The following is a 23,012-nucleotide window of genomic DNA, read 5'->3' on the forward strand; positions in this document are numbered from 1 at the left end:
GCGGAAGCGGCGGCGGCGATGACTGACGGTCGAAGCGGCTCGACCCATCCCGGGCCGGCCGCGCTCCCGTCCCCTGCTGCCGACGATGGTTGACGGCGAAGACCTCCTCCGCCGGAAGGGTGGCTGCCGCCACCGCACGCCCAGCCGCTGCCCTGCTGGCCTTCCGCCGCTGCGACAGCAAGTTGGCGTGGAGGAGTCGCGCCGCTTGTAGAGAAGTCATCTCAGAATCCTCCTGTGCCACGACGGCGATGTCCAGGTCGTCTGCTAGCAGGAGGATTTTTTCAGTTACCATGGCGTCGACCCCGTCCTCGTCCATGCGAGGAAAAGCTGTCTTGGCCAATGCCAGGAGGCTTGTTCTGTAAGCCAGCGGCGACTCCTTCGCGCCCCGCTGGCGGTCGTAGAACTGCTGTCTACACTCCGCAGAAGGCCCGTAGACTCCGGCCAGCAGCTGCAGCGCCATCGGCAGCGTAGAGCGCCTTTCCTTTGGCGCCGATGTTAGGGCGGCAAGCGCGTCGCCGTCCAGGAGCGCTGGCAGGGCGCTGAGAGCCTCAGCGTCTGTCCATTTGGCCATTTCTTGGTGGGCGAGGAAGCGTCTTTGGAAGCCGCCCCAGTCGCCCTCTGCGCCCACGAATTCTTTAAGCGGGGGCAGCCTTTGGTGCAGCGCAGCGGTTGCCGTGGAGTCCCGTGGGCTGCTGTCTCCCCGACTCGGCTGTGTCTCGGCGCGAACGGCAGATGGCATCGCCTGTCGCAGCCTTGATGACGCGCCCTCCTCCGTCGTTGATGCGGCAGCCCCAGCGCGGCCGATGTCGGACCCCAGGTTGAGGTTGGCCACGCCCCTAGCGGTCGCCGCGTCGATGGCGGGAAATTCAAAATTTGAATCTTCAGAAATGGCGGGAAGGCGCTCCGGACGACGGCTCCCCTCGCCCCGCGGTGGACCACCAGCCCCCAGCCGCGTGATGTTCTCCAGCGTAGCGGCAGCGGCGTAGAGCAGTTCAGCCAGCCTCTCGTGAGCCAGTCTCAGGTCGTCTGTCCGCTGCTCCTCTTCATGGCGACGCTCCGGTAAGAACGCGTCCGGCCCCGGCTGCACGTTGTCCTGTTGAGCCATCTCGGGCTCGACAATTTCGGCGGCGTCTTCCGTTTGCTGTTCCCTGGCTCGAGCTGATTGGCGCGTGTCCATGTTCTTAGTTCTTCTGACACCAGATGTAGTACTCTTCAAGACGCGTGGACAACGTGGTAAGGCACACGTATTTATTTGCACAATGTCTTACAGCACTGGAGGGATGTATCGGCCCCCTCACCCGTACAACTGGGAATTCACCCCTAGCTAGCCTTCCTAGCCGAGTCCTCCGCTAACGGGCTAGGGGAGGCTATCTGGCCCGACACTGGTTAGTCGGGCTACGGTACCCGGAATCCCAGAGATCTAACTCTGGTTCCGGGACCACGCCACTGGCTCCAGCCTGCGCTGCCCTTACAAGGGCGGCGTCCCAGGGGGAGTCCAGGGCCTATCTGGCCGGTCTTCTGTCTTCCCTTAACTACCCTTAGACTGAGCCCCGAGCTCTCTGGCTCATCCCTTTTTATACCCCCCTAGAGGATCGAAACCCCCCTCACGCCGTCCAGTGCGGACGTCGTTGCGGGCACCACCCCGTGTGCTCACGGAGTCCCCACCCACTGTGTTTGTTATCCGTTAGCCCTTATGCAAACAGCCCCACACAAACAGCCCCTCTGTAACAGCCCTACATCTGTATGGGTCTCTAAGGGTCTCGATGGGGTCTCAATGAGTCTCTATGGGTCTCCACCGATCACTCTGATGTTTGTGTTCGTTTGTTTCATGGGTTCGTTCGCGGAAATTTAAATGGCCCTAACGGGAAGACTTCCACAAAATTCTGCCCAATCGCCCGATGAGGCTGATTGTAATCACGGATTGTAAGTGTTGCGGGTTTTAATCTCCAACACGCCGCTGTGCACAAATCATAACCGACTGGCACGTTTCGTTCACGTGATAATCCTTGCTGCTCGCGTGATGCTGGGCTCACGACGACGCTTGTGTACCTACGCGATCCGAGCCCCGGTACAAATCGATATTGTTGGGGGGGCCATGACAACGTGGGAAGACCCCTTCTTGGTTCTTTCGGTAAAGTCACGTAGAAGGGAAGTAATAAAATAATAAAAATAAAACATAATAAAACAATTCTCACTGAGAATTGTTTTAAAATAAAACAAACAAAAAATAAAACATAATAAAACAATTCTCACTGAGAATTGTTTTATTATGTTTTATTTTTATTATTTTATTACTTCCCTTCTACGTGACTTTACCGAAAGAACCAAGAAGATGAATCCCTGCAGTCACGAAAGCTTTAAATCGAAATTTAACTTGGGAAGACGTTCATTACACTGGTCAACAACAAAAACAAATTCTGGCCGGGACTTTTGCAGCTGTTCGAGACTAATTTCAGGGTGCTGATTCCAAATCTGATCTCAGATTTGCTCTATCACATCTCATTTGTATGCTATCGGCATACCCCATTTTCATTGATTTTACCCGAAATTAACTCTGTCACTTATGATTGCAAGTCGTTGCGAGTGAGTGACTGCTTTAGTGTTAAATATGGTGCTGTCCTTTTAGGATAGTGTGTTTATAATATAATTTTATGTAGATATCCACATTTATTTAATATTTTTCTTCTGCAGTTTTTATTTAAAATGCAATATTTGATATCTCAAAAACCTGAAACCTGATGTGATGGACAAAAACTGATGCCAGATTTGGAATCAGCACCCCAAAATTACCTTACAACCGTTGGAATACCTTATGCCAGAAAAAGTGTGTTGACCAGTGTCATCATCGACCTCGCGTGCATTGTCATGGGCAAAGCGCTGCGGGCAGCTGCTCCGAACGAACGAGAGAGCCGGTGGAGAGCGGATCTCTAGGAACCTGCCCAATCATCCTGCGATGGGGTTTTTTTTTTCTTCTTGCCGTGGGACGATGACAGCGGCGATGATTTTGCTTGGCACGTTTCAGTCGTCTGAGCCCGGAGATTGTTGAAATGAAATCCGTTTCGGTCAACGCACGCAATCGTAGCGTGGAAAATTACCCACGGTGCGTTGCTCGTAGTCAACACAGTGGTGTGGTGGTGGGGGGGGGGCAACAGTTGTGCCAACAGTGGTGACAGCTCACGCCTTCTCAGCACGGACTCGGGCCAGGGTTCGATTCCAAACTCGGGCGCCCTTTCCGTGTGCGGAGTTCGTTGCGTGCCCCCCCCCCCCCGCCTGTTCTGCGCGAATTCCCTTCAAGTTCTGCGGTTCTTTCCCATCAGTGGCGTAACGAGCGCGGGGGCAGGTGGGGGGGGGCCGTTCACCCCTTCCCCCACCCACCCTGGTGGCCAAAGCCACGCGTTGGGCCCCCCTTGAGATGTATTTTCAACAACAGTGGAACTGGTGTTGGCCACAACATCCCGATACTGAAAAGTGACCCTGCGATTTACTCAATTGGCATCAGCCAGAGCAGCAGCAGCAACAACGTCAACATCGCCCCCCTTAAATTTCGATTTAAAGCTTTCGTGACTGCAGGGATTCATCTTCTTGGTTCTTTCGGTAAAGTCACGTAGAAGGGAAGTAATAAAATAATAAAAATAAAACATAATAAAACAATTCTCAGTGAGAATTGTTTTATTATGTTTTATTTTTTGTTTGTTTTATTTTAAAACAATTCTCAGTGAGAATTGTTTTATTATGTTTTATTTTTATTATTTTATTACTTCCCTTCTACGTGACTTTACCGAAAGAACCAAGAAGATGAATCCCTGCAGTCACGAAAGCTTTAAATCGAAATTTAACTTGGGAAGACGTTCATTACACTGGTCAACAACAAAAACAAATTCTGGCCGGGACTTTTGCAGCTGTTCGAGACTAATTTCAGGGTGCTGATTCCAAATCTGATCTCAGATTTGCTCTATCACATTTCATTTTTATGCTATCGGCATACCCATTTTCATTGATTTTACTCGAAATTAACTCTGTCACTTATGATTGCAAGTTGTTGCGAGGCAGTGACTGCTTTAGTTTTAAAATATGGTGCTGTATTTTTAAGATAGTGTGTTTATAATATCATTTTATGTAGATATCCACATTTATTTAATATTTTTCATCTGCAGTTTTTATTGAAAATGCAATATTTTATATCTGATAGACAAAAACTGATGCCAGATTTGAAATCAGCACCCCAAAATTACCTTAAAACCGTTGGAATACCTTATGCCAGAAAAAGTGTGTTGACCAGTATAATCGGAGGTGCAGCGTGGTGGTTGAACACAGTGTGGTTGAGATGAAGCAGTGTCTGGTCAATTCATCCATACAGGATGGACTTTTTATTAATGTTTTACAATAATGTCTAATAGTGTATTGTATTGCATTTTTCTTTTTTTAATCTTTTCTTGTTTCATTGTATGTAATGGCAGAGAATATGGATTAATAAAGTACAACCATAATCACAATCATATATTCTTAGGTTTTTTCGGTAAAGTCACGTAGGTAAAACATCAAAATTAATAAAAAATAAAATAAAACAAAGATCACGACGTTTTGATGTTTTACCTACGTGACTTTACAGAAAAAACCTAAGAATATGAATCGTTGCAGTCACGAAAGCTTCAAATCTAGAATCACAATCATATAAACAGAAAACTATTTTATAGCAATATATTTGGGAGGGGGGGGGGGGCATTTTGAGCATATTTGAATATTCTAATTACGGCCTTGTGCTCGACCGATTCCTCAACCCGGGTGGAGGAATCAACGAGCGAAGCTCACAGGGGGTCACCGTGGTAGAGTCGTGCTACAGTCGCGATGGAAGAGCGATACGGAGGCGACTGGCCGCCGACCGTTGCGTTGTGTGAAACTCCCTCCCTTGCCCGTCCCTTTCCGTCTGTACGGGGATAGAGTGTTGCTTCCTCGCACGCCTGACTTTTCATAAGGTGCTCCGGTCTCCTCCCGCACGTATGAAGACCGAGTGATTGGGTGAAATTTTTTTTATATATATATAATATTGAAGAAGAAAAAAAAACATCTTCTTGGTTCTTTCGGTAAAGTCACGTAGAAGGGAAATAATAAACTAATAAAAATAAACCAATAAAATAATTCTCACGACGTTTCGGCCACAACGCAAGCAGCCGTCCTCAGGTGAAGAACAGGTCTGTCGGGAAGACAGCGTCTGTCTCAACGTGATCGGCCCCTCCTGGAATCCGTCGACTTAGTGGGGCTCCCCTAGACAACCAAAACACGGCCGTGGTTTTCCCAGCGCCGTGTCCCATCCGACCTGGTGTGATGCTGCTGCTGCTGTTGTTGTTGTTATTGTTATTGTCATGGACTGTGTCACGTGGTGGTGAGCCAACGTGGTCACGCTGCCACAAGAGAGCGAGAGAGAGGGAGACAGGGGCGTGTGTTTGCCTTTTGGACTTTGCTCGTGTCTGAGCTTGGAGACAAACATCTGGACATGTTCACAGAAACAAGGAAGCTACCCCCCCCCGTCCCCCCAGAATACTGAGGTAATGCACGCGTCATAAACCCAATGTGTGGTGGCAAGGCGTGGGTGCTACGGATCGATAGCAGCCAGCCTGGCTGATGAGAAGCCGATAGACCAATGCTTTGTTACATTCAACTGCGGCTTCCTTACAAGGACACACACATCCATAAGTTGCATAGCAAGCCATATCATTACACAGATATGCGTAGAGTTCCAAAGGGTTACAATGTGGTTTATAGAGTTATATTTTTAAAAACGCATAGAGTTGTATAGAGACTCAAAGAGTTACATGGAGATCCATATAGTGAAATAGAGACCCGTGCATGAACACACACAAGTTACTGGTTAATTTAAACTATAAACTTAAACACACTATTTTGATTTTAGGGGACCGTCCATAAATGACGTCACGCGATTTTGGACGATTTTTGACCCCCCCCCCCCCTTCGTTACACGGCGTCACAAAAAGTCAGACCCCCCCTTCAAATATGACGTTACAAAGCTCTGCCCCCCCCCCCCAAAAAAAAATATAACATGCTTCAAATCGCTTTAGACTATTGTCATTGTAGTGCGTATTTAATGTGGCGCTGCACTCTGATGTTGTAGGTGAAAACATTTATATAAAAAAAGTCTATTTAATTAAGTAGAACGTGTTGTCTATATTTATTTAAAGTTGCGCATTTTCATGTGACGTCACATTTCTCAACCACCCCCCCCCCCCTCGTCACACATCGTCACAAATGTCTGACCCCCCCCCCCCCCCAGGGGCGTGACGTCATTTATGGACGGCCCCTTGCCAGGTCAGACCCACTGAGCTACGTAGCTCTTTTTCAGAAGCGTCCTGGCCACAAATGGTCGCTCAGCGAATTGACTTATCACGTGGAAATTTATAGAAGCCAAATACTCTAAACGCTGGGTCCTCCACGGATCTCTATGAGTCTCTGTGTCTCTACGAGTCTCTCTGAGTCTCTGTGAGTCTCTGTGAGTCTCTATGGGTCTAAGTCCCAATGGGTCTCCACCAATCACTCTGAGGCTCTGGGTATCTATGAGTCTGTCTGGGTCTCTAAGGGTCTCGATGTGGTCTCTATGAGTCTTTGTGAGTCTCTGTGGGTCTGAGTCTCAATGGGTCTCCATGGATCACTCTGAGGCTCTGGGTAACTCAGAGTCTATATGGGTTTCTAAGCGTCTCGATGGGGTCTCTATGGGTCTGAGTCTCAATGGGTCTCCATGGATCACTCTGAGGCTCTGGGTAACTATGAGTCTGTCTGGGTCTCGATGGGGTCTCTATGAGTCTCTGTGAGTCTCTATGGGTCTGAGTCTCAATGGGTCTCCACCAATCATTCTGAGGCTCTGGGTAACTACGAGTCTGTATGGGTCTCTAAGCGTCTCGATGGGGTCTCTATGAGTCTCTGTGAGTCTCTATGGGTCTGAGTCTCAATGGGTCTCCACGGATCACTCTGAGGCTCTAGGTAATCTATGAGTCTGTATGGGTCTCGATAGGGTCTCTATGACTACGGGTCTCTATAGTACCGTTTCGTGATGATTCTAAATGTGGAGGGGAAAACCCCACGCGACCACAGGGCAGAGAGACACGCAAACTCCAAATATACAGGCGTCAGGGTCGGGATCGAACCGGCGACCTCCTGTATACAAAGCGAGGTAGTTAACATCCCATCACCGTGGCACCCCCTCTCCCCACCGTGAAGCCCACACCGACACGCGAAAAGCAGAAGTGGCTATTTAAGTCCAAGACCCAGATGTCTAACAGATGTCTAACAGATATTGGTCCCGGACTTTAACCACACCGTAGTCATCACCATAACTTTCGAGCAAAAACACAACATCACAGCCACGGTATCGGTGAGAGCGTGGCTTCTCCGTGGAACCCTCCGACCCTCCGTGTGAAACCCTGTTTCAAATCATCAGCAGTGAGCGGTCAACGGTGAGTTTTGGTGGGTGCTCACGGCAAGCGGTGGACGGATCGTCGTGGTGGATTATGAGTTTCGAGTTGCCACGGCGAGTGCTGAGCCGAGATGGGTGAGCGATTAATTGCGTGCCAATCACCATGGTTGAGAGGTCATGATAGATTCATGGCGAGTCTCGACTTTCCACGGTGGATGGTGAGTGGCGATGTTGGCCGCGGCGAGTGCTTGTGGTGAGTGGTCACGGGGTAAGTTTTATCGAATTCCCACGGGTGAGTTGGTCACGGGGTGAGTTTTATTGAAATCCCACGTGGTTAGTTGATCACGGGGTGAGTTTTATCGAAATCACACGGGGTGAGTTGGTCACGGGGTGAGTTTTATCGAAATCCCACGTGGTGAGTTGGTCACGGGGTGAGTTTTATCGAAATCACACGGGGTGAGTTGGTCACGGGGTGAGTTTTATCGACATCCCACGTGGTGAGTTGGTCACGGGGTGAGTTTTATCGAAATCCCACGTAGTGAGTTGGTCACGGGGTGAGTTTTATCGAAATCACACGTGGTGAGTTGGTCACTGGGTGAGTTTTATCGAAATCACACGGGGTGAGTTGGTCACGGGGTGAGTTGGTCACGGGGTGAGTTTTATCGAAATCACACGGGGTGAGTTGGTCACGGGGTGAGTTTTATCGAAATCCCACGGGTTAGTTGGTCACGGGGTGAGTTTTATCTAAATCCCACGTGGTCAGTTGGTCACGGGGTGAGTTTTATCGAAATCACACGGGGTGAGTTGGTCACGGGGTGAGTTTTATCGAAATCACACGGGGTGAGTTGGTCACGGGGTGAGTTTTATCGAAATCACACGGGTGAATTGGTCACGGTTGAATGACGGCGAGTTGCCGTGGTGAGTGGGGCCCACGCTGTTGAGTGGTCAAGGTGAGTGGTCTATGAGTTGGTGAGTGGCAGTGGTGAGTGATGGTTCGTCACTTTAACCGCTTCCGCCTCCGCGGGTACACCGTGTTCTCAGTGCACGACAACAGCCCCATGAACAACAAACACTCCTCCCTCCCGCCCACCAGCACCAACAACCACCTCCATCGCGGCAGGGGTCGTGAAAGTGAATGTCGGGGTCAGAGCCACAGGGAAGACCACCCCCGCCGCTCACCCACGCGGTGCGGATTGACTGGTCGACTCAAACGAGTACCTGGCGCGGTGTGGTGTAAACACTCACGGGCCCCGGGGAGACACAGGCGGTCGGCTGTGATGTTGGCCGCACCACCCGCTCGTGTGCCGTGTCGGCCTTGATAGGTGCTCGCAAACAGCAACTTTGTTCCAACAGTCCAAGGTTATAGGGGAGGGTATTTAGTTTTTTGTATGACTGCGCGCGTGTGTGGGAAGTGATTTTGTACGCGTGCGTGTGGTTTGCTGTGTATGTGGGATTGTGCGTGCCTGTTTCTGGCCGTGATTGCGTGTGGGTCTGTGTGTATGTCTAGGTGTGTGTCTGTGCATGTGGCTGTGTGTATGTCTGTGTGTCTGTGTATGTCTTTGTGTGTGTTTGTGTGTGTGTCTGTGTGTATGTATTTGTGTTTGTCTGTGTGTATGTCTGTGTGTGTCTGTACGTGTGTGTGTCTGTGTGTATGTCTGTGCGTGTGTCTGTGCATGTGGCTGTATGTATGTCTGTGTGTCTGTGTATATCTTTGTGTGTGTCTGTGTGTGTGTCTGTGTGTATGTCTTTGTGTGTGTCTGTGCATGTGGCTGTGTGTATGTCTGTGTGTCTGTGTATGTCTTTGTGTGTGTCTGTGTGTGTGTCTGTGTGTATGTCTTTGTGTTTGTGTGTATGTATGTGTGTGTCTGTACGTGTGTGTGTCTGTGTGTATGTCTGTGCGTGTGTCTGTGTATGTGGCTGTGTGTATGTCTGTGTGTCTGTGTATGTCTTTGTGTGTGTCTGTGTGTGTGTCTGTGTGTATGTCTTTGTGTGTGTCTGTGTGTATGTCTGTGTGTGTCTGTGCGTGTGTCTGTGTGTGTGTCTGTGTGTGTATGTTTGTGCGTGTGTCTGTGCATGTGGCTGTGTGTATGTCTGTGTGTCTGTGGATGGTTTTGTGTGTGTCTGTGTGTGTCTGTGTGTATGTCTGTGTGTGTGGCTGTGTGTGTCTGTGTGTGTGTCTGTGTGTGTGTCTGTGCGTGTGTCTGTGCATGTGGCTGTGTGTATGTCTGTGTGTCTGTGTATGTCTTGTGTGTGTCTGTGTGTGTATGTGTGTATGTCTGTGTGTGTCTGTCTGTGTGTGTCTGTGTGTGTATGTCTGTGTGTGTTTATGTCTTTGTGTGTGGCTGTGTGTCTGTGTGTATGTCTGTGTGTCTATGTGTGTCTATGTTTGTGTGTGTGTCTGTATGTGTATGTGTGTATGTGTGTGTGTCTGTGTGTATGTCTGTGTGTGTGTCTGTGCATGTGGCTGTGTGTGGGGAGCGGTGGCGTAGTGGTTAGCGCGCTGCGCTACGAACCGAGTGACCTGCGTTCGATTCCAGCTCACGGTAATCACCAGTGACGATTATCTGTACCTGGGCGTCCCCTAGGTCGACTCAGCCGCAAATGAGTAGATAGTGCTGTGTGTAGTAAACATCGCCACGAGGGAGACAAAGGCGGCCGGGCGTGGTGGTGGCCACCCACACCCTCGTGTACCGTTCCGGCCTTCGTAGATGCTCGCTAACAGCACTTGCCCCAACAGTCTGTTAAGGCTATACGGGGGATCTTTATCTTTGTGTGACTGTGTGACTGTGTGGCTGTCTGCGTATGTGGCTGTCTGTGTGTGTGTGACTGTGTGTGTATGTATGTATGTCTGTGTGTGGGTCTGTGTGTGGTCTGTGTGTGTCTGTGTGTGTCTATGTGGCTGTCTGTGTGTGTGACTGTGACTGTGTGGCTGTGTGTATGTATGTTTGTGTGGCTGTGTGTGTGGGGGGGAGCGGTAGCGTAGCTGTTAGGGCGCTGCGCTACGAACCCGGCGACCCAAGTTCGAATCCCGTTCACGGCCAACACCGGTGCGGTGTATAAACATCGCCACAAGAAAGACAAAGGCGGCCGGGCGTGGTGCTGGCCATCCACCCCCTCGTGTACCATTCTGGCCTTCATAGGTGCTCGCTAACAGCACTTGCCCCAACAGACTGTTACAGGCTACGCGGGGGATCTTAGTCATTGAAGATGACCTCAAAACTCCTCTCCCAGTTTCTTCCACTTCACTTTATTTTTTTGGGAGGGGGATTCCCAGCGTCTTGTGGGAATTTCCCGGCCACGGCTCACATCGATGGCTATGGACTTTTCACCGCAGATGGAACCCGCAGGCTTTTGATTTCCATCCTTCAACCCCCCCAACGGGGTGTACTACACACGTGGTGGGGGTGAATTGTGGGTACCGCCTGCGTCTCTTGACCCTTCCACAGACGTTCGGCAAGCAGCGTGGAAGAGTAGACCAAGGGCCCTCTATATCACCCTTCCCACGAGCAGTGCATGGCGGGAGCGCCTGCAAAGCTGCCCATATTTATATTCTTAGGTTTTTTTCGGTCAAGTCACGTGGGTAAAAAATTTAAATTAATAAAAGTAAAATAAAAATAAAATAAAAAATCACGACGTTTCGGAGGCAACACAAGCTTCCGTCTTCGGTTGACGCGAAGACGGAAGCTTGTGTTGCCTCCGAAACGTCGTGATTTTTATTTTTATTTTACTTTTAGTAATTTTTATTTTTTACCTACGTGACTTTACCGAAAAAAACCTAAGAATATGAATCATTGCAGTCACGAAAGCTTCAAATCTAGAATTAATGCCCATATTTCCACAGTTCGCCTGCCACCACCGAAACCGCAACTGTGACCAGCGTGTTGAAGTATGGTTCAACGCCCCCCCCCACCGCCTCCCCCATGATCGTGGAGGGAGGCTCTCGTCCAGCAGTGGACAGAGCGAGGCAGGCGTGTGAAAGAGGCCCGTCTTCCTTGCCCGCTGCTGACAAGAGAATTCCTCGGGCTCAGCTTGCACTCAACTGGGCAGGCCGCCCTGCGCCAAGCCTCGGCATCCCATCGAGAGCCAACCAAGCTCCATTGGCCCTGCCTGACTCATCAGCATTATGCAATTGGATTCGAAATGACGACGTGTCCCTCTAGCATCATCAGCCGCGATCAATTCGCGGCTGGGCGAAAGGAATCCCCCGTCAAGCCGTTGGTTGAATTGCTATAACACTCTCCCACCCCCCCCCGACCCCGCCATGGACATGTGGAATTGCCACCACTGGCTAGGGGCAAGGTGTGTAAGGCAAGAGATGGGCACCGTTTAATGTCTCGATGGTCATTAGTGCAGCAGGGAATCACATTTGACCGCAATTGTACTCTCGTGGTAGTGCCTTACGCTCCCGTAATCCCCGACGTTGAGCGGGGAGTGAATCGCAAACGAATTAGTCACGACCGAGGTCTTACTGTGGAACTAAAACTGTGAACTGTTTTTTTTAAATCCTTTATATTAAGTTCGCTTGCTTGCTTAGGACCGTGCAAATCTTTCGGTCGTTTTTTAACCCACTTCCCGTGATCCAATCGAGCTGACATTTTCCACACAGACTCGTTGTGCGTGACAATTAATGTTCGTGAAATTTTTTTTCCAAAATTTAACGCTTTTTAGGACAAAAATATTATATTTAATTACCAATTGCTTAATGGTGCAATGCAATCATCTGACCCATAGGTGGCAGCCATCTCAAGCCAGAGGACAAGAGGAAAAACTTTGTTTTGACTGGTTATACTTATTACTTTACAAGGTAAGACCCACTCAGCTATGTAGATATTTTTTTCACAAAGCGACCTGCACACAAATGACAGCCCAGCGAAGAGGCGTATCGTCGTCGTCATCGGGTGGAAATGTATAGCAGCCAAAGAGTCTAAACGCGTGACGTTGATGATAAAATTGTGGAGGGAAAAACCCGTGGACCCGGAGAAGAATCCACGCGACCGCGGGGAGAGAGACGCGCAAAACTTCAAATATACAGCAGGGGTCAGGGTAGGGGTCGAACCCACGACCTCTTGCATACCAGGCGAGGTAGTTAACATCTCCTAGCCACCGTGATGATGATGATGATGATGAGAGCGAGAGAGACAGGCAAACTCCAAATATACAGCAGGTGTCAGGGCCGAGGTCGAACCCAGAAACTCCTGCATACCAGGCGAGGTAGTTAACATCTTGTAGCCACCGTGATGATGATGATGATGAGAGCGAGAGACACACAAACTCCAAATACACAGCAGCAGGCGTCAGGGTAAGGATCGAACCCACGACCTCCTGCACCCCAGGCGAGGTAGTTAACATCTCCTAGCCACCGTGATGATGATGATGAGAGCGAGAGAGACACACAAACTCCAGAGCAGCCACTGCAGAGAGCAAGGGGGGGGGGGGGGACCAGCGGCCAAGTGTGCTTCTAGGGAAGAGGGCGGAGGTGACGCGGGGAGGAGGAGGAGGGAGAGAGAGAATGTGCAACGGGGAAAGGTCGCGGCCGAACAACAGCTGCCACCATTCACCAAATTAAGCGAATATTAACCAAATATAGCGTGTGCTGTCCGCAACAACAGGTGGGACCCCCTCCCCCACCCCGGCCGGCGAGTTGGGGTGTGTGGGTGGGGAGGTTGTTTGTGAGATGCGGTGACGGCGGTGGCTTTTGCGGGCCACGGAGAGAGGGCTTTGGAGGAGGGCCAACGCGGCCGGGCACGTTCACACATTCTCGGGTCCGCCTATCCCGTGGGACGCAGCGGGGTCAGGAGCCGCCGGCGGCGGCGGGGCTGGAGAGAGAGGGGGACGGGGGCCTGCTTAGTGATGGCCGGGAAGAAAGTCGGCTCAGGTGTGGTGGTGGTGGTGGTGAGAGCGAGAGACACGCAAACTCCAAATATACAGCAGCAGGCGTCAGGGTAAGGATCGAACCCACGACCTCCTGTAGACCAGGCGAGGTAGTCAACATCTCCTAGCCACCGTGATGATGATGATGAGAGCGAGAGACACAAACTCCAAATATACAGCAGCAGGCGTCAGGGCCGGGAGAGAACTTGGGGTTATGGGGGTCGGCTGGGCAATTTCGGAAGTTCAGGGAATGTTTTGTAAAGTCCCGGAATGCGCACACGGGAACAGGGCAGGGATGGACGATTCGTCGATTTCAAATCGCAATTTGAAACAATGCGATTAGCAAATCGCAAAGGCTATTATTTTCTTATTGCAATTGTTGTATTTTTTATGATAAACTTTATTTAATTAACGTAACAATCGCTCTATGTTTGATTGTTCTATTTTCAATTTTAAGTTCTCATCCTTGCTCTGTGGTTCTTTCGGTAGAGTCACGTAGGTATAAAATAAAATAAATCACGACGTTTCGGGGGCAACACCTGCGTGACTTTACCGAAAGAACCAAAGAGTTTGGATTCCTGCAGTCACGAAAGCTTCAAATCAAGATGATCATCCTTGCATTTTTAGATATATTTACATAGGTATATTGTGGTAATGCTCCATCACACGTTTTAAACCTATTACACATTGAATATTGAACTGAAGCTTGACTTTAAATTTTTTTTATCGCAATATCCCTGAGAAAAATCACAACAGATATTTTCCCCAAATCGGCCACGTAGAGGGCCCAGGGCATTGAAGACCACGAAGCGGCCACGCTCACAACACGCACGGGGGGCGGGGGCGGGGGGGGGATATTGGCACGGGTTGGGGTGCAACGCGCCCGCCCCCGCCCCCCGGCGCGCGCCGAGCACCACGCGTGCACGCGGCGAACACGCGGACGCTCGACCAATCGCGAGCTGTTTACGCTCGCGCCCAGCCAATCACGAGCGCGCTCTGCCCGCGGTGAAGTCACCGAGCACGCGCTGTGCACGACGTCTTCGCGTGTTAGCGGCGGTTGGGTGGGGGGGGGAAGCCCCCGCACCCGCGGGGTGAGGGGGGATGAGCCCCGCCCCCTCTAAGGGGGAGGGGCTGAGGGGGTCTCCCCTTAAATAGCGGCGGGGAGGGGGTGGCGATATGCACTTGACCGTCTGAGAGCGGCTGAATGAGTGAGCTCTGTGGCGTTCACGAAGCGTTCGCCCGTCGCGTTAATTGTGCCTCCCGTTAATTAGTCAAGGGGGGGAGGGGTGGCTAGGAGGACTTTTGCCAGGCCCCTGCTGCGGCCCTTCTTGGAAAGAAGAGCGGGCATTCTTAAACGCTGCCGAGATTTCGGTCGGCAGCACAGCAGCGGCAGCAGCAGCTCAGGTGCAGCGAAGTTTAAAACGCTGCAAGAAAATTGCGTCTCGCATCTGCTCGGATTTACCAGGAGCAGCAGCAGGAGCAGCACGAGGTTGTGCGTCGGAGGGTTTTGGTGGACAACTGCGACCCCTGAGTTGTTGTTGTTGCGGCTTGAACCATGGGTCTCGGCGACGTCAAATGTCTCTCCGTGAAGCTGGATGCCCCCGACGGCGGCGGCAGCAGCGGCGGCCGCGGCGGCGGCGGCGTCTTCGTGTGCGGCCAGGAGGTGCGAGGCCGCGTGCTGCTGCGGCTGCGGCGCGGGGCGCGGCTCGGCTCGCTCCGCCTTCGCGCCCGGGGCCTCGCCCGGGTCCGCTGGGCCGAGCCCGAGCTGCTGGGCCGGAGGGCCCCGGCTGCCCTGGGCCTCTCCTGCCGCGAGGAGGCCACGTACCTGGACGTGCAGCAGACGCTACTCGCTCCCCCGGGTGAGTGGATGGTGATGCGGCAAATGTGGCTGTGACGGTCACCACCTGGTGACGGGAGACTTGTGTTGCCTCCGAAACGTCGTGATTTTTTTTATTTTTTATTAATTTTAATTTCATTTTTTTTACCTACGTGACTTTACCGAAATAACTAAGAGTATGAAGCATGGGGGGGTTCATCTTCTTGGTTCTTTCGGTAAAGTCACGTAGAATGGAAATAATAAAATAATAAAAATAAAACGTAATAAAATAATTCTCACGACGTTTCGGCCACAACGCAAGCAGCCGTCCTCAGGTGAAGAACAGGTCTCTCTGAATGAAACACCACCAGGCTTTCTGACAGACGCTGCAGTCACGAAAGCTTTAAATCGAAATTCACGGGGGGTTCGTGACGCATTGGGGGGGTCTGAAGTGGGGGTGCCACTTATTGGAAGCCCCTTTGCCGGTTGCAAAATATGATAATTGGATTTTTACCTTTTTATCTGGCAGCAAAACTGACACCTTTTTTTTGAGTTGTGCGACTTTTGGCTTCATCTGGTCCAACACCGTGTGAGACTGGGCTCTTTAAGAAAAGTTGTCTCTGGCGTGGGCCAATCAATTTCAAGGACCGTGCATGCATGATCAGAGTTGTGTTTTTTTGTTTGAATTCCGACCGCAAGTATTGTGGTCAATGCAAAAGGTGTCAGTTTTGTTGGCAGATAAAAGGGTACAAAAAACAATTATCATATTTTGCGTTGCTTGTTGAGAAATCTCAAGGGTTGTTCTATGGGATAGCATCGCCTCTTCCTCCCCCCCCGCCATAGTAATGTGGAATGTTCACAACCGGCTCGGTGACTAAGCGAAGCCCAAATGCCGTACAGCGAGTACTCCTGTGTCAGTAAATCACTCGGCAACTTTGTGAACACTGCAGTTGTAGAGGTTTGTGTGTAACATGAATACGAGCCGCGTGTGTATAACAGCACTTGTTAAAGTTGTTCATTAATGTGCTTGTAGCGCAGCTGCTAGAAGCACCAGATGGCGTGTATCGGGGTGGGGAGGTGGTGCGGTGTGGATTAACTTCTTTTCCAGTTAGTATGTTGTGGGGGGGGGGGGGGTCTGCGTCTCGAGAAATAAATAATTTGAGGTCCCTAATTAGTAAGGGATCCCCATTGAAAAGGGGACTCTCTTGAGGGGTCCCTCTTAGTAAGGGCCCCCCACCCTCCTGGCAGAAGGGACCTTCCTAGAAAGGGGGTGCGGCACAACCCCACGTGGGCCTGCCCTGATTGGCCCTCTCCTCCTTGTGACGTCATCACAACATGTTTTTCCAATTTCGCCCCTCCCAAACAGCTGGCGGAAGTGAGGATCACGTGACGCTCCCTGCCGGGCTGCACGAGTTCCCGTTCTGCTTCGTGCTGCCGGACGGGTGAGCGAGCACATGACTCACCGCACAATGCGTACACACCGCTTGTGTACGCACACACACACTGCGTACACACCGCTTGTGTACTCACACACATACACACCGCGTGTGTACACGTACAGATTCTGATTTACGGTGTACACAGACATATAACATACACGCGGATTGTACATACACGCTGTACGCTCACCTGATATGGACACAGCATATACACGATGTAGAACACACAGCATGTACTGCACGCACAACCAACCTACACGGTGTAATACGGCACAAGTATAGCGTGCTCTCGCGTTGCAGCGTGCTGACCGTGCCAACCCGTCCCTGTGTCCCGCAGACCGCTGGCCACGTCGTTTGAGGGCCGCCACGGCTGGGTCCGCTACTGGGTGGAGGCCGCACTGGAGCGCGACTGGGGCCGGACGCAGCGCACATGCCATCGCTTCAGCGTCGTGGAGCACGTGGACATCAACACGCCCAGCCTGCAGGTGAATGCCGCAGCAGCAGCAGCAGCACACTGAGATTTGGCTGACCCAGGTCACTGTTACTTAAGAGACATATCCTGGTCTCTTTGAGTTCTCACCCGATTAAACTAATAAACTTGATAACAGCATCTTCTTGGTTCTTTCGGTAAAGTCACGTAGAAGGGAAATTATCAAATAATAAAAATAAAACGTAATAAAATACAATTTTATTTTATGATTTCCCTTCTACGTGACTTTACCAAAAGAACCAAGAAGATGAATCCCTGCAGTAACGAAAGCTTTAAATCGAAATTTGATAACAGTACTCGCCCGCCACCAATACCAGCATCGCAACCACATTTAAATGCCCACTGATGCCCGCAGCCTTTGTGCGCAACACACGCACATCTTACACATGCACACCTCGCCCCGCCGCCCCGCTCACACCGCACGCGTCTCCCCGTCCCATCGCAGGAGTCGGCCGCCGGCGCTCGCGAGAAGAACGTCGGCTTCGCCATGTTCGGCTCGAGCCTCATCGCGCTCAGCGTGAAGATCGACCGGCGCGGCTACTGCCCGGGCGAGGCCATCGCCATCCACGCCGAGGTGGAGAACTGCTCGTCGCGCCTCGTCGTGCCCAAGGCGGCGCTTTGCCAGCGCCAGGTGTTCTTGGCGGGCGGGCGCACGCGCTCGCACGTGCGCGCCGTGGCGGAGGTGCGCGGCGAGAGCGTGCCCTCGGGCCGCACCGACTCGTGGGACGGCCGCTTGCTCAAGGTGCCGCGCCTGCCGCCCTCCGTGCTGTCCTGCGCCCTCATCCGTGTCGAGTACTGCCTACAGGTGAGCGCCGTGGGGTGTGGTGGGCTGGGCGAGTGGGTGGGTGGGTGGTTGTGTGAGGGTCGAGGGGTTTAGCAATTGAAGCCGTAGGGGGGTGGGCAGTTGGCGCTGGTTTCGATGAGCTCGGCATGGGGTAGCCTGGGTTGGGGTGAAAGTGAGCACCTGGGGGTGAGTTTTGCCTATTGGCAAGCGACGGCTGTTGAATTCCATCCTGATGCTGGTGGTCATGCATGGAACAATTGGTTAAGAGTTGTACAAATTGCATGTAAATATATAGCGGTTGACTAATTTTGCTAGCGGACAAAACGACTGCAAAATATTTGTTCAAGTGCCACCCTGAATGGTGACGATTCATTGAATCCCCAATGGGTGTCGAGTCTACAGTTGTCTCGTAGCCTGGGGCAGACCAGTCGTGACACGAGCGCATTCGGGAACCTCAGGCGGTTTTTGTGGCCGAGCTGCCGGATGGAGATGCTGACCCACCCCCCTGTGCCTCCTCCTCCTCCCAGGTCTACGTGGACATCCCCGGCTCGTCAAACCTGCAGCTGGAGCTGCCGCTGGTGCTGGGCACGATCCCGCTGCAAGCCCTGGGCTCCCGCACGTCCAGCGTGTCAAGCCAGCGCAGCGTCACGGGGGCACCAGCGTGGAGCGAGCTGCCCGAGGCGCCTGAAGGTACAAACCGCTGCGTCCGCGCGCGTGTGTGTGTGAGCGAGTGCTAGGTCGACTCAGCCTCAAATGAGTACCTGGTGCGATGTGTAAACAACGTCACTAGGGAGACAAAGGCGGCCGGACGTGGTGTTGGCCACCCACCCCCTCGTGTGCCATTCCAGCTTTAATAGCTGTTCGCTAATAGCACTTGCCCCAAGCAGCCTGTTAGAGGCTGCACTGGAGATGTTGGTGGACGTGAGCGAGAGGGGCGTGTGTGAACGAGTGAGCGCGTGTATTTGGGGAACGCGAGAGTGCGATGGTGGTGGACGCGAGTGGGCGTTGACTCCGTTATTGTGCCCCCCCCCCCCAGCTCCCCCATGCTACACGGACGTGGTGTCGGAGGAGAGGTTCCGCAGTCTGTGCGTCCCCACCGAGGAGGCCTTTGCAGGGCCCCGTTCGGCCTACCTCTACATGCAGCAGTTCATGCTGCAGCCTCCGCCCCTCTACTCCGAGGTGTGTGTGTGTGTGCGCAGCCACACGACCATTGCACGATCTACCGCAACTACCACAACAATAACTCGCCCACACAACTGCTACCCAAGCACCTCCACTACATCATAACAACCACCACGACAACCGACGCAACTACTGCTACCGCAACATCCGCCGTAACTGTGACCCTCGTTACAATCGTACCACAGCAAAACCTCACACGATCCCTCTGCAGTCACGATCGCATCACACACCACCATAACCACCACCACATGATTAAAACAATCTCCAAGCATCACAACAACCCACTCAAGCACCACCGTCACAAACGGTACCACGACTAAACAAAACACCACTCGCACATCCAGCACAACAACAACAACGACAAACACCTTGTACAACCACCACTGCCATCACCTCCACAATAACCGTCGTGGCTAACGCTGGTCTCCTGTTGCTCCATCTCCCTTGCAGGTTGACCCCCATCCTCTGCAGAGGCTGCCCGTGCAGGTGAGCACGTGAGGCCTCCCCGCGCACCATCGGGGTGCGGTGGACGGACAGCGAGCACGACAGAGGGAAAGGGGGGAGCCGTGTCTGTGAATCACGGGGCATCCAAGCCGGTCCAGCACACGCATTCGCAAGTGGCGGTGCAAACTCCGGACTCTTGACGATGGAGCTGATGAACATATTAATGGTTGGGACGGTGACAACGATGACGATGCTGAGGACTGTAATAGTCAGAAGATGGGGATTGATGTCATGATGACGCAGTGATGAAGATGTGGGCCGATAATGATGATGATGGTGGTGGTGGTCATGAAGAGAAAGTGACGATGGTGATGAAGGTGGTGATTGCGATGAGGACAGCGGTGATGAAGGAGATGGTGACGCCTCGGAAGATGGCGACAGCATTGGTTGTGGCGACGGTGACCGTTGCGTAGACTGCGATGGAGGGAGGGATAGTGGCTGTGACAAGTGTTGCCAGTAGCGATGTTTGAGAGGCTGTACCACGTTGCGCGTGTGCGGTGTACGGCTGTCCCTGCGACGCAGGCGCCGGGACTTGCGCGCCGTCCGGCTGCTGCAGCCGAGCGTGGCGGCGTGCACTTTACGTTTTCATTTTTCTGAACAAAAATGCTCATTTTTGCTTTTGCCAAAGCCTTTACCTGGCACTTACCCAGCTGCATGGGAAACACTAACGGCATTTGCCATCATGATGAAATTCGTGTGGCCTTATTTTTGTATATGCACTTCAAGCACAAATGGTTAAAGTTGAATGGCGGCCGCTGGCTGCCATTTACCGAGTGCCATCGGTTCCCTGGTGATGAGGGATCCTCATAAGGGACGGGACTGGGTGGCCACGTGCGTGGACGTGTTGCACGTTTAAGTTATTTTGTATTCTCGGCTTCAACACCAAAACTGGGAGCCCCGGCTGGCACAAGACGGTGCCGCCGGTTCCCATTGAGCCATGCGCGCGCAAGGGTCGTTATTAAGTCTCGCCAACGATGACCTCGCCAACGATGACCTTGCGATGGTGGTGGAGGACGAGTTGTCCCTCCACCCCTGCTGCGGGTGAGGGTTGTCAACCCTGGCGAAAGTGACATTCTGCCATGAAACCCGGTCACACCTCTTGGGCAGAGGGACTACTTCCCCGGGGTTTTTGTAACCAAACGAGCCAAAATGCGGCCTACGCCACGAAACGAAACGGCGCCGGCCTGACTGTTTAAAAAGTTTACAAGGAAAGTTCTCCTGCTGTAACTGCAGCTGCTGCCCTGGGTGGAATATTCCAGCTGTGGACAGGTGCTGGAACGGCCGAGCGGCGGTCCAAGTGCCTCGGTTGAAGCGGTTTCCCCGAGCCTTGGTTGGTTTGGGGAATGGGCAGCTATCATGCCGGATTGATGGAGCCATCGTGAGTTTTTTTTTGCCAAAAGAATCTGGTGACGTGGGCATTTTTGTCCCGCGTCGTCAACCGAGCCAAATCTTGCGTTGGATCTGCGGAGCTGGAATGGCACTTCCAGGGTTATTGTTTTGTTTTTCTTAACACAGCCATGATGCCTGGGCTGCTTGCCCTTGGCTGGCAGTGCCCAGGCAGCCCTTACAGTGTTATATTCAGATGTGCGTTTTGACCGCTGGATGTGAAAGGTCCGACCCTGTGGGTTTAGTAATAAAATCACTGTTTTGTAGAGATGCCTCGCGTGGTGGTTATATGGGTCGTGGATGAGGATGTGGCTCTCGCATCAACGGGTTTTGGAGGTGCCGAAATAAAAAAATGCCGACTGCACAGGATTTGCTCGCTCTCCCGAAGAGCAAGAGAGGACGACTCGAAAGGTGCGGAGAGGAGCCACAGCTGAACGGGAGGCAAGAAATAGCCAGGCAGTGGGGAGCTAGTGCCTATCCCCCCCCCCCCTTCCACCAAGCTCTGGTCCTCTATATGAAAGTATTATACTGGTAGGAACCTCCTGGTTACACCAGCCCACAGGGGATTATTGTGTCCGTCCGTCGTGCAGGGAGTGGCTGGGTGGAGGGAGGGTATGGTCACCCCGTGGTGCCCTTATAAAACTCAACGTTTAACCTACTGACGCCGGCTTGTACCCGCCCTCACAGTCGGCCATATTTGCGGAATACACCACGCCGCCATTGACCGAGCAACCCAACGGTCCTACCAGCTCCCTCCGCAGGAATGTGTTTGGCCAATTAATAAGTGCTTTTACATGCAAGAGGAAACTGGAGCACCCAGAGAAAGCCAACGCGTGTGAGGGGACAACACCCCCGTACAGATGGAACAGGTGGAGTCCACATTCTCGTGTGAGTCAGGGTATAAGGCTGGTCGATGCTTACGGGAAAGTGTTTTCAAATTTGTGTGATCCATCAGCCCTCCCTGCCTTCCCAGTGCTGGATTACAGACCCAACAAAGACCGATACCCCTGTATCGCCTTCAACAGACTTGGCAAGTGATGTTAGCGAGCACCTATGAGGGTTGGCACTGCAGACGAGGAGTTGGGTGGTCCGCACCACGGCTGACCGCCGTTGTCTCCCCAATGGTGATGTTTACACACCGCACCGGGTTATTCACTTGAGGCTGAGTCGACATAGGAGAGGCGCGGGACCGGTTCAGAAAATCGTCACCGGTGTTGACCACGAGCGGGAATCAAACTCGGGTCGCCGGGTTTGTAGATCAGCGCGCTAACCACTACGCTACCACGCGCGTAGCCACCACCGCCTGGAGAAAGTTGCGTGTTGAGGATTTGATGAGGTGGTGAGTGGTGGTGAGATGGTGGTGGCACCGTTCACTAGACTTTTTCTCGTGAACGGTGCCAACTTCCCGTGATATCTTCCTATTTTCTAGCACGCTCCCCTCAATGGGACTTTACAGTCTGGTTTCCAAACCAAGGCCATTCTATGGAAACTGCACTCCGATGCACCATCAACAAGCCTCTCCTCAGCCCCGCTCTCCTGCTTCTGCACCCACCTCTCAAACCGACGTTGTCATACACGCGGGATTTGACGTGCTCAGAGGTAACCTGTATTCACAGTGTCCCATGTGGCCCCATGACTTTCTCGATATATATCGTCCGCCGCTTGGCAGCGGCAGCAGCAGCAGCATCTCCAGTTTTAATGTCAGCCAGCTGATTGATGATATGGCACCCAGCCCTTGGGTTTGCCATTTATACGGATCCCTAGATCAATGTCCAAGATCGCATATCTTGCCTTCACGCAGCCTCATCTTGCGGGGGGGGGGGGGGGGGGGTTGCTATTAAGTTAAATGTCATCCAAAATGCCCAAGTCCACGCTCGGTCAAGACCTGCCGTTTCAGTTCATGGGCCAGACCAGGAACCGGTAGTGCCTTAAGGTAGCAGCAGCAGTTTCACAAACACAAATCTCAAGATGGGACCTTTCTTGGCAGTATCAAAGTATAAGAAAAAGTAATCGAGCAGTGGAACTGCTGAACTGAAATGCCAGGTCTTGACCGAGCGTGTACTTGGGTGCTTTGAAAGATTTTTTCTGCCTGAGGACGATCGCTTGTGTTGCGATCG

The 23,012-nt window shown here is 52.2% G+C and overlaps 2 protein-coding genes across 3 annotated transcripts in view; both read left to right on the plus strand.

Annotated features, from left to right (window-relative positions):
• Positions 1–23,012, plus strand: part of LOC133345376 (zinc finger and BTB domain-containing protein 7C-like) — a 51,556-nt gene that overhangs the window by 3,424 nt on the left and 25,120 nt on the right. The window lies entirely within an intron of this gene.
• Positions 14,487–21,163, plus strand: LOC133351225 (arrestin domain-containing protein 3-like). Its single transcript, XM_061566340.1, has 7 exons — positions 14,487–15,153; positions 16,477–16,552; positions 16,887–17,034; positions 17,485–17,844; positions 18,351–18,513; positions 18,860–19,002; positions 19,456–21,163. Exons 1-7 carry the CDS (start codon positions 14,850–14,852, stop codon positions 19,501–19,503), a joined length of 1,242 nt encoding a protein of 413 aa, XP_061422324.1. The 5' UTR covers positions 14,487–14,849; the 3' UTR covers positions 19,504–21,163.

This window comes from Lethenteron reissneri, chromosome 1 (genome assembly GCF_015708825.2).
Source record: "Lethenteron reissneri isolate LAM-NWPU_2019-01 chromosome 1, ASM1570882v1, whole genome shotgun sequence".
NCBI lineage: Eukaryota > Metazoa > Chordata > Hyperoartia > Petromyzontiformes > Petromyzontidae > Lethenteron > Lethenteron reissneri.